This window comes from Dysidea avara, chromosome 8 (assembly GCF_963678975.1).
Source record: "Dysidea avara chromosome 8, odDysAvar1.4, whole genome shotgun sequence".
NCBI lineage: Eukaryota > Metazoa > Porifera > Demospongiae > Dictyoceratida > Dysideidae > Dysidea > Dysidea avara.
The window spans coordinates 14,386,929-14,399,676 of NC_089279.1; the positions used below are offsets into that span (position 1 = coordinate 14,386,929).

At 35.8% G+C, this 12,748-nt stretch overlaps 1 protein-coding gene across 1 annotated transcript in view; it reads right to left on the reverse strand.

Annotated features, from left to right (window-relative positions):
• LOC136262915 (uncharacterized) overlaps positions 1 to 12,748 on the reverse strand; it is a 317,270-nt gene that overhangs the window by 169,245 nt on the left and 135,277 nt on the right. Inside the window, exons 14-16 of the mRNA XM_066057331.1 lie at positions 11,386 to 11,629; positions 11,203 to 11,259; positions 8,348 to 8,937 (exon numbers count right to left, since the gene is read on the reverse strand). Coding sequence (XP_065913403.1) covers positions 8,348 to 8,937; positions 11,203 to 11,259; positions 11,386 to 11,629 — 891 coding nt within the window. The remainder of the gene's footprint in view (positions 1 to 8,347; positions 8,938 to 11,202; positions 11,260 to 11,385; positions 11,630 to 12,748) is intronic.

A 12,748-nucleotide genomic window follows, 5' to 3' on the forward strand; every position in this document is an offset into this window, starting at 1 on the left:
ATGTGCCCACATGCCCTATTATCGCAGGCCCGGTCACATATATATATCTGTTTGCATTGATGACAAATGTTAATGATCTCAGTCACCTCTGCTCAATATAGTACAGATCATGAAATGGCCTTCAAACCAAATTCTTTTAAAATGTCCTCTTACATGATGAGCAATTTGGTAACTTTGCAATTTAGCATGCAAGATAGTACTTTCAATAGCATATAAAGTGTGAACATGCTAGTCTATTTGTGATTATATTTGCAAAAATGTACTCTACACACATTGAATTTTGCCAACCTTGATGATTCATAATTGTAGCGTTTGACATTTGACTTGACTGCATTTGACTTGACAGTATTTCTTGCTGCCACCTATTTGCTACATAGTACTAATACTACAGTTATAATTTTCTTTCATTGGCTGTGCTTGTGTATTATTAGGTGCATGTGTGTATGTGTATGTGTGTGTGTGTGTGTGTGTGTGTGTGTGTGTGTGTGTGTGTGTGTGTGTGTGTGTGTGTGTGTGTGTGTTGTTACTAATATTTTAATAATGTACTTAAATGTATTATTGTTAACATCATGAAATAGCTGCCACCATTAATTTTACAACTTCCCTCAGGCTTTTGAAGGCCACACCCTTTTATACACCTTGGCTCTTTTTGAATGGATTTCACTGCTTTTTGTAGTTTACACACCCCAAAGCCAACCATAAAATGGCTTTGAAGTTTGTTTTTACGCAAATCATAGTTCTTATCTACAGATACAATGATGATAATATAAAACTAGTGCTCTACCAATACAGAAAAATACCTACCAATTTGATACCAAAGAATCTATGTTAACACTGATAGCTAGTTGCTCCATAATTTTGTGCTAGCTTGTTTGTGGCTTTAACTATATAAAAATGTATTATAGTCCCTGCAATAGTGTTTTATAATAATGTAAATTCCTTGCAAGTTAAGTATTTTCATGATTTGCCTATTAGTAGGCATGAGGCTATTATGCTCCAAAAATTGAGCATTATGCTTTTGAGCAGTACTCAAAAAATCACCTATTATGCTTTTGAGAATTGCCCATTATTCCCAAAATTATGCCACCATATTTGGCTAATAATGCCAGTTTATTGCTGTATTAGGCCATTTTCTTTGATGTTTAAGCTTCAAATAGTCTTGAATTCTTTAGCTGGTTGCTGTATTAGAGTATTTCATTTCAATGTGACTGCTTTATTAGAGTAAATAATATTCAGTGACTGCTCTGTTAGAGATTCTGACTGCTCTATTAGAGTATCTCGTTTTTTTTTAAAATGGAATTTTGCAATCTGCAGATTTTCCTACTGTTAAAGCTTTATAATCACCTCAAAATTCTACCATAATTCCTGATTCCCACACATGCCTATTATGCCCAATATTATGCCGGCATAATCGCCGCATCCCTGCCTATTAGGATTTTTATTTTGCAGCTGTTCTATTAGAATGTCTCAAGTTTCTCACACGTCAAGTTATGGATTGCCAAGTACAAGCAATTGGAAAGGCTATAAGACCACTTTTTCAGATCTGGTCACATATCTCAATTTTTCATGCAAAACATGATAAGTTGCAGTTTGCGCATTTTTAACAAAAAATATCTTGCACCCTTTACACTAGAGCACAATTTACAGCCTGTTGTCACAAGCATAGCACTTATAATGATGATGATTATGGTGATGATGATTGGCACAAGTAGGTCTTGATCAGAGTAAAATGGACTGGAAGAAACTTGCCTCAAAATGTCTATTTAGCACAATTAGCCACTTGGAAACAATATCAAATGCTATAATGACTGTGAATAAACCTCTGAACACTGTCTCCAAGTTCGTTTAAGCTGATATTAAGCTCTGTACCCACAACTGGCCTTGAATTGCTTTCTTTTTGTACTCAATTAAAAGCAAAGTCTTTGTATTACAATTGTAAACAAGTCAAGATATAAGCTTCACGACTTGTTTAAGAGATGCTATAAGTTGAAGTCAAGTTCTGCAGTCATATTATGCATTGTTGTTGTAAGAGTACTGACTGCTCTATTAGAGTATCAGCTTGCTATGGCCTTTAATCTTTGGATTTGACCATTTTCTGGAAACTTCAGATATTCTTCTAGAACTTCTCCTGATTTATAGTTCCTAGGAAGACAGTTTGTATATAGCAGTAGGAAGAATACTACCCATCAAAAATCATTGAAGATCTTTGCGCTGGAAATTTCACTTCTGCCAGCCAGATGGTTAGAAAGGGCACAGCTCTTTCAAACTTGGTGTGTAATACTTGTACATCCAACTTCATTACTATCTTATGTGAATGGATTGGCTTCTCTTCTCTTGCCTGGCAGAGCACCTCAAACAAAAATTTGGCTCGACAACTACAGAAAACCAGCCTCCATGTATGGAAAACACTGAGTTTAACTCACTTCTGTGAATGGTTTGGTGGGCCAAAAACAGTTGAAATCATACTCAAAATCTGGGAGCTTTGGACATCTTCTTTAAAAATATGATCAATAACATGAGATATAAAATATGTGTGACTCTCCAACAACAGAGAGTAGTTCCAAACCAAGGGTGATGTGGCACTAAGGGTAATATACTAGTATGATAAGCAGGGATTTGTTTCTTGCAACTTCCATTTATCATGTTGCAGACCCTACCTGTATTGTATGACAACTTGGTATCACTAAACAATCATTTTCACAATGTGGGGATTGTTTTCTATCCAGCTAGGGTTACCATTGTAAACAATTGACATCTTCAAAATAATCTACTAACTGCTGTTGCATGTTGGACTGACTTTCACTTAAATACAGCAGCAGTGGCAATAAATTCCATTGCTTCTTGGGGTAAAATTAATCAAAATTACAAGCTGTAGCTCTTAATAGCATTGATTTTTTATCACAATGCTAGAGTTCAACCCTCTTCTGTGAGCAAAGTTTCCCCTAAAAGTGTTGGTAGTTTGATTGGTGAGGCAGGTTTTCTGTCGAGGCATCATTTGAGTGTGATTTTGAGCTCCAAAAATGGAGTTTGGTTTATGGACACTATACAAATGATAGCCAACTTCACTTATACCCAAGTACTGTATCTGCTGTTTCAAATTAAAGCCCATTTTTCACATTGGCCTTGAGTAGAGTTGGAGATTTATCCCAAATGGTAGTCTAGACCTTGTACAGATACCAAACCACCCCCACAATCATTAGCTTGAGGGAGGAGAAGAGTACTCAGGGAAATACAGACTGACAATCAACCAGGCGGGAGAATAACAAGTGAGTGACCAACATTAAATGAAGTTTACATACTTCTAAACACAGTTAATGCAGTACTAGCTAGCTCTGGCTGCTATGCAGCACCTCCATTCCTAATAGAGGGAATGTGATAGTATGAGGTCTCACCTAGGATGGCTGCTGCATATCAGGTAGGCATACGTTGTACCCATAGTCATGCTTGAGTATGAAGAACTTAGTCGTGTGAAAACAATTCCCGACACCAAATTCTTCCTTATACCCAAGTATCTGTTGTCTCAAATTAAAGCCCATTTTTCACATTGGCCTTGAGTAGAGTTGAAGATTTATCCCAATAGGCAGTTGAGATACCAAACCACCCCCACAGTCAATAGCTTGTGGGAGGAGAAGAGTACTCAGGGCAACAGAGACTGATAATCAACCAGGCAGGAGAATAACAAGTGAGTGACCAACATTAATCACCTAAAAGTGTTGGTAGCTTGATTGGTGAGGCAGGTTTCCTGTCGATGCATCATTTGAATGTGATTTTGGCTCCAAAATGGAGTTTTGTCTATGGACACCAAACGAATGATAGCTGAAACTTCACATTGACTACATAATTTGCTCACTCAACTGTTAAAAATAGAAACCTTGGAGTAAAACAACTGTAGGATCCATAAACTATATCTAGCAGCAAGGCTATCATTCTCAGGAGAAGAGTACCAAAAGCAATTGGGAAATCAATCAAGCTCACGTGACTAGGCTTGCATTAATGATACACAGCCTAAATTCTACTAATCTCTTGGTAGGGTAAAAGTTACGGTGTGTAGACATTGTAACAGTGTTGCACAAGCATCAAAGGGTTAAAGTCACGATACTGGTGAAAATCATGTGAGCATGAAGTTGACAAGCCTAAGAGCCTTTTAGTTTTATTTTATAGCTCATACTGGCAATAATATTGTTGTTAGGTATTCTTAATGGATCTTACATTTGTTTTATATAAAGTGTATTAAGCAGTTGGGTGGGCAGTTATGTAGTCAAAGTGTGATTTTTGGTGAATTTTTCCCTATTTTGGACTCACCTAGATGGTTAGCACACAGCACTCAAATTTAACCATGCTTTGTATGTGATTCTTTGTCGATGGATGACTATTACTGTGATGTGAGGAAATATTTGCTATCATTTACTTAGTGTTCATAGATGAAACTTCTGGAACCCAAAATCATACTTAAATGATGCAGTAACAGGAAAACTACCTCACCAATCAAGTTACCAATACTTTTAGGTGAAGGTTTACTCATAGAATAAGGTTGAACTCTAGTATTTTGATAAGAGATCAATGCTACTGAGAGTTATAGCTCGTAATTTTGGATTTTACTGTAATTTTGATCAATTTCTACCCCAAGAAGGCAATGGAATTTACCACCACTGCAGGTGAGAGTTAGTTCAACATGTAATAACAGCTAGTATGTGACCGAATTTCAGAAAATCAACCATATGGGTGCATTTTACACCCAGTGCCATAAATAAACATTCTTTATTGAATGGTCATATGTCCTAAAAAAAGTAAACTTGCTAAGTCATTCCAGATTTGGTTGGTCATCCTGCATCATTGGGAATATCTTATACAGATACTATGTGCAAGTTTTGCAGCAGCTGATGAGTTTCTGAGTGACAAATAGGATGCTAATGGACACCAGGAGTAATCCTTCATTTGGACCACTGTGGAAACACTAACACAAATAACACCTAGAGACATTTCTAACTCCACCACATACATTTAAGGAGCTATTTTCATGTGAACTCCCACTAAATTTTGTTAAACAAAGAATGTGCGCATTTATATTGTGTATACTACTATGCACAAAAGCATGTGGTTATGATTCTTTATCTACTACATTAAATACCACAGCTTTGATAAGAACCGCACAGGATGCTCAAGTAAATAGAGATAATACTACCATTATATTGATGTGGTTACATCAATAGTTGCTAGCTATACTTTCTGCCAGGTGTCACAATGGTCATCCAGTATGAATCCTTGTCTGTTTTTGCTGTTTCCTTCAAGATTACTATTTGAATCATTGAATGACTGTAAGGGCACCAAGCACTTATGCACCTATCAATATCATTCCCCCACCCGGGTAGGGTGGGATAATACAGGGGATTTGACAAAGTGGCAAATTTCCCAGTACTGAGGATAAGAAGCTTGTCAAAACCCCACTATGTCCCTACCTCAAAAGAGGGATTACTGTAGGGGATTTGATTTACCTATTAAAATAATTTTAATTCAGCAAACTGCTGCAGTCAAAAACCTTAGGGGTAGGGCAAGATTTAGATGTCTAATCCCCAGTAGGTGGGAGTGAGTGTGGGGCTTGACATTGATAGGTGCATTAGTGTTTGGCACTACTGCCTACCGGACACCTAATATATTTACTGATCAAACAATGAGCTTTGTAGTGCAAATCTACAAGTTAATGATTTCAAATAATTCTTAATACCTTAAAGTACAAGAAAAATTTGAAATAATTTTAAAAACTATTCCCTGCTCTTAACAGCATCTTGCTCAATAGTTTTAATGCTAATTATTGCATGGCAATAATATGGATGGTTTTCCAACATCCAGTCACTTTATTTTAAACATGTCAATTTTTTACATTGGTAACACAGCGCAATTTAACTATGTGAGACAAGATGGCTCAAACATTTTCAAGGTCAGTAACCTATACTCTTAAGTACTTACTGTACCTTAGCTTACTTTGGGCATTCTTAATGAGGTTACTTGGCTAGAAATGGTACCACTAAAACCAGTGAAATCCACAATAGCTTTTTTATGTGTACAGGCTGTATAGCATATGAATAACATTTTGTAAGTACCATACATAGCCCACACTTTAGATATCTAAAACTAATGGTATGTAGGTTTGTCTTTTCACCTATTAGGTGAGGGCACCTGAGTAGTATTTTATCACTTGCACAGCAAATGCAACAAGGTACAAAGTGGCAAATATTCATTGCTGAAATTTGATGTAGCACTGTAATATAGTCATGATGATCTTGATGTACCATAATTGCCTTTATTGTTGTAAAACAATCTACACCAAAACAACATAGCTGGGAAAAAAAGTGCAGAAAACCAAGGTGGAAAAAGATGTGAAATCCAAGGTGGAAAAAGATGTGAAATCCAAGGTGGTGGTCAAGAAATGGCTGTGATAGTAGGTTAATGGCAAACATTTTACAATTCAGGTGAATTTGTGTTGCACCCTCCTAGGATTTGACACAGAATTCACCTGAATTGTCATTAAATTTTTTGTCATTAACCTACCATCACAGTCATTTCTTGGCTGCCACTATATTTTGCATCTTTTCCCATCCTAGCTTTTATGGGAGGCACACCCTTTTTCACAGCTAGGATGGTTTGGTAGCAAATAAAATCTGCACTCTTTCTCATTCTTGTAGTAAAGATAAAAGACAAGTATAAAGTAATGTAAGCCCTAAAGCTGGTCTATGGCCAGCTTTGGGATATGCAATACAAAAAGGAGTGATATTTAGGTGCGGCTTCTATTTCAGAACCCTGACAATAAGAGACCCACAAACATTTTAAGGCATACTACCATGAATACTTAAAGAGGTAGTGCGGCACTAGCAAAGCCATTCAACTTTGATGATTTCACAGGGCCAGTGAAGTCCATAACTAAACATAAGTATGCAAAACTTTTATTGCAAATATGCATTTATGGCTGAATAACTAGCAAGAAACCATGACCAATATAACTGCAATGAAGTGAGAAGTACAGAGCACAATTTATAAACGAATACACTTACAGTACTGAATTCACTATTTGAGAAAAGGTCACAAGGTGAGAGTCGACTGTTGTTAGCATTTCTGTGATGCCTTACTGCGTAACGTTATTACCTGCTAATGTGCTGGAATTCATTATCATCATACATTAGTGCCCATTAGCATCTGTTAGCTACCGTATTCATGTCCATTAGTGCCCATTTTCCATCTGAGTTCTATGCATTCCTGTTTTTTTTTTTGATTTTTCCAACTTGCATTATTTCACTGGTCCAGTGAAATCATGTAAGTTGAACATCTTTGCTAGTGCCGTACTACCATGGATGCATTGCAGTATTCATAAAAATTTGTACAAATGACAGATGGCCAAGAATCAAATAATTACAATAGAACATGACACTATTGGTTCATGTTCACTTAGGTCTCCATCAAAAACAGTAATGTCAAAGAGATGAACATGAGGTGTCCATAAAACCCTTGAGAGTCTGTACAAGATTCCAAATCCCATGAATTTTGGCTATGATTCTAGATTATGGACAAAGATCCAGCTTGTAATTACAATACTCTTACAATTACAGTAGTTTGAAATATTTACCTAAGATTGATGAAACTAGAATTATACATTCCATTATTCAGATTCCATTGGATTTTACTGACTTATACAAAATTCAGTTTATGTCGGATCCCTCTGGTGAACACTCTCAATGTGTTCACTGCCAATGGTTTCATACTAAAAGAAGAATGTTTTCATGTTGTAAACATGTTTTTGCATACCTGAATTGCCTGTAGTAGATGAATGAAATACTTTTAAAGCCACATGATAACATAACTTATTTGTCTTTGTTCGTATCAAAGAGCATGATTGACAAATAATTCTAGAATCTAAATGGCTTTACAGAGCTACTAAATGTTTGATCAGATGACCTATGTAACAAGAATTATTAATAAAAAGGGTTCAGGTAAATACAAACCAATTATAAGCATGTAACACAGCCAAAGATGTAGAACATGCCATCTATGGCACAGCACCACAGAGGGAATTACACCAATGTTATCCAAAGAACACATGATACTGCTAACCAACCTATGATGCCACGACACTAACAGTATGCACTGAGTGATACTAGTAGAAGTGGTACTTTGATAAGGTATCATGGTTTACTATGTACTAGTACAACACAAGACACTACATGTGAGCAGTACTGAGTTCAAGGAGTAACCTTGAATATACACTTGTGTGAGGTGGCTGTGACTTTTGGGCAACTACACATGAGTACCATATAACTCTTAAAGTACAAAGTTACATTAATCTTACATATGTACTTACTTGTCACAATCTTTGGTCTCCTTGACTAGAAATGCACATAGCTTACTATGAGTGCTTAAAAAGTGCTCTTTAAAGTCTTTCATTTTATCAGGTTCATATAAATATTTGGAAACATTAAGCAGTTGTGCAAACTTATTGATAATCTTCATACTGCTTATGTAATCTAAAATGTCATCAAAACTGTTTTCTTCATTTTTAAACTTTCTATGCCATTCAATGAAAATGCTTTGCATTTTACAGATCCATTTAAAGTAATTAATAACATCTTTATTAGAAACAGTTTTTATGCTATCTGGAATTTCACACAGAAACTGTGCACTCTTCTTGGTCACTTTTTTACAATGCGTTGAATAGATTTTACAAAGATGTTCGATAGTAAATGAATAATCACCAAATTTGCACAAGTCTTTTGCAGTCAGTTTAATGTGATTACAACAAGAAGCTATAAAGCTCCAAAAAAACTGGTCGACAGTAGAAAGATGTGACAAGGTAGTGATTATTTTACTAGCAAAGTCAACACTCTTAACAATCATTTGCTTAAGTCCTTCATGTGATATGTTTTTCAGCATTGTTGCATCTGAAACAATTTCCTAAAATTTACCACAAGATAAGTAAATATGCATACATACACGCATATATACATACAAACATATGTTTGTAATACTTTGTACCACTTATTTTACAATTTATTTCAATGGAAAATAAATGCCATAATACTATAGCACTGCTAGTGTTACAGAATGCAGTAACAATACTTCTGATATGCATGGTCATCCTTCTATCAAGTTTAATACCAGGGTCAAAATATTTCTGTGCTAGTCTCCAACCCCATTTCCAACATCCTCTGTTCTAGCTATTAGTCTACTTATTCTTTTACATAGGCATATTTTCTGCATGAAACCTTTGTGACATGTGACTTATACACATTGGACTGTGTTGAAGAAAGAAGACTCTGCATGTGTTCCTGATTAATTATGATCAGATCCAGTGTAATAGAGTGTTTCCCATGCCTGTACACTGTATCTGGTTGGCAGATTAACATGTTGGTACAAGAACACAGAACTACTTTACAAGAAAGTTCTTGTTCATTCTGTGTTGTGTAGCACCTTATTGCTATTTAAATTCCTTTAAACATAGTTAATGGGGGGAGCAGAATGCCAAGTCTCCTCCTGTCAGGGGTAGGACAGCACTAAAAAGAAAAATAGTGCTTTAATAAAGATATTGATGAATGCGCAGTTGTCACACGAGGCCAGCTGAACAGCCGCTAGTAAGTGTTAAGCTTTCAAGACACCAATTCAATGGGATGAAATCTAAACAAGCGTCTAAGAAGAGAAACTCTACTGCCAAGGGCGGCTCTACGTCTCGTTCAAAAGACAGACAGACTCCACTTCTACATGCGGCTCTCGTTCTACTTGTGGCTCTGGATCTGGCATTGCTGCCACCCGTTCAAGCAAGTCCAAGAAGAGTAACACACAGCACCAGCAAGAGAAAGGTGATTCAAGTGCCGCCGTCACGACAAGATCAACTCGCAAGAGAAAAGCCACAGAACTGAACAGCCAGCAGAGTAAATGCCAGAAGACTTGTCCTTTGACTACAGATGATATTCCTACCATCGTTGAGGCTGTCAGGAAGGCATTTCCAGAGTCGCAAGCCCTTGGAAGAAACCACCCACATCACTGATGGCACAGACTCTGACAACAGTGATGAACTCAGTGAGTACAAAATATATATAAATTATTTTAGTGTTAAATCCTAAGAATTTGGGTGCACAGTGCCCATGGTGATGCTATGCGAGGGTGGACTCCCATCATAGCATCTATAATATAATACATAATATACTACTGAAAATTAGCTGATGCTAGATACCATATATACACAGGTAGGAATCCAGCCTGCATGCATATGTTATTTTCCTTTCATGCCATTTGTTTACAGATGATACAGGGTTGGTATTCACCTGGCATGGTATTAAGACTTTACAGCACAAGTGCTGAAGGCCTGTAGGACTCCTGGTTCTACAGCCCATTTAAAGTTGTTACGGAAAACAAGTTGCACTTTGTAATCTGGCTAATAACTTGCAGATAAGCAAAATCAACCAACATTACGCCCTAACACTTATATATTCGCAGGAAATAGTTAGCAATATATGTAGTAGCACTGGTATAAACACTTGCAGTATTAATGACAAATTATAATGCATGGGTCATTAAAAGCAAAAGTACACTCCAGAAGTGACATCTAGGATTAAGTCTATTATGCTCCAAAACCTTCCAATTAGTCTTTCTTGAAATTCTTTTTATTCACGTATTATTCTCAAAATTATTCTTGAAATTTGTGTCAGATATAAGCATATTAATTACGGTTTTATATAAGTGGCTGCTATAAAAGAATTATGGGATCAAAGTAGACCACTCTACTAGAGTATTTCAATCTTTTCATATGCTTACACTGTTTCAGTGATGTATTCAAAGATTGTTCCATCAAACTACAAGGAAAACTTATAATTTTGTACCATTTATTCCTATAACTCATCCGATTATTCCAGAATATTCCATGATTCTTTCAACTACCTATTATTCCCACAATTATGCTGACATGATAGATACATGCATAGTGACATCGCACTCTAAAATATGGCATCACAGTAAAACCACTATATTCCATTATATCAGATGTAATTCTCAATCTGGTTTGATGTTTACATTTAAGAAGGGAAAGAAATATCCTCTTGCTCAACTAAATATAGGTATATCAGTAAATGGGTTGATTAATTACCAGACACACAGAAGACATGCCAGACATGCCTTATGCATACATATAGACAAAGTTAGCAGTTGTTCAGTAAACATTGTTACCTTTTGTATTGCTATCAGCAGAACTCTGTGCAAATCATTTCCTGGCTTTACTAAATCCTACATGTTAAAGAGCAACATTAAACTGACATATTCAAAAACTATACATGCAAATAATTATGCATGTATGTAAAATATATATGCATGATTATGTTTCAGATTACATGTGCATCATTGTAAACGTACCACTATCTCTAAAGACATTTCTATAAGGTCTTTTTGTGGTATATTGCGTCTAATAAAACTGCAAATCATTTCAATGAACAAAACTTCAACTTCACTATCAGCTGTTTGCACATATACCAATTTGGGAACATCTAATTCCACAAGATCCATAAGAAATTTATCTTGTTTTCCATCATTCACATATCCTTCACTGATCCGTTTCATTAAATCTATTACAAGTTTCTTGCAATTAGCACTTGAAAATCTGCAAGAGAATATTGTTTGCATTAGCATACACTAATAATTTATTTACAAGGTTAAAAAATAGAGCTAGGAGTTTTATATGCATGCACGTATGCATTTACATGTTTGTGTATGTATAAGTGATAATCAGTCACATTTGCATTATAATGGTCAGATAATAGAAGTTGTATTTCAAACTTTCTGAGTAGCCTTGACTTGTCACTGGCTTGTTAGTAAATAATTTTTGAAAAGTTCACTGACATGCTATAAGATAGGTGTTTTTTATACAATAAGTATTGTGTATATCAGTGTGACAGAAATGCTAACATTCCTTGAGTGACCAAGACTACTACAAGAGGGAAGACATGTTAACAGATTAAGCCAAAACATACATGGGATAGTAAAGATGCATAATTTACAAATATGCCTCTTGGAGTAAATTCAAAAAAACATGTTTATTCCCAGAATGGTGCATGGTTGCTGGGGGTTGGATAGTACTAAAAAGCCTTACACTAATAACAGTATCCACAACACTATCAAACAGTATGATAGTACTGTATAGTAGGGGCCACAAAGGAGTAGTTGTGGCCCATGAAATAACATTAGAGGCCCAAATAAGATGGAGTAGGTGTGGCCCAAATAAGATGGTGCTTGGTAGTACACAGAGAGTAAGTAATGGCAGATTGCAAAGAAAACTGGTATATACAGTGAATAAATAATCAGATTGTTAATCCTTTCTTCAGTGTCAGTAATAATTACATCTAAAGCATTCATTTCCTTGAGAATGTGTTGGTCTGTGTACAAGTTGTGATAAGCCATTATCTACAACAAATTCACTTAACAATCAGAACAAGGCATACTATTGGCAAAAGTGGACCAGTTTATGTCCGGTGCATTGAAGTTTCCCATAATAATTAGATTATATGAAAAATTAAGAGTCTCAAGATAAGTATATCCACACAAAAACAGCCAAGCTGTGAAAAAAATGTTGTGGCCTTTAAAAAGCCTGGGTGAAAAAAGTTGTGAAATCAAAGGTGCCAAGAAATGGCTGCAATGATGTTAATGCTAAAAAATTTAAATAATGGCTGTGTGCATTGTTAAAATTTATTAGCATTAACATCATTGCAGCCATTTCTTGGCC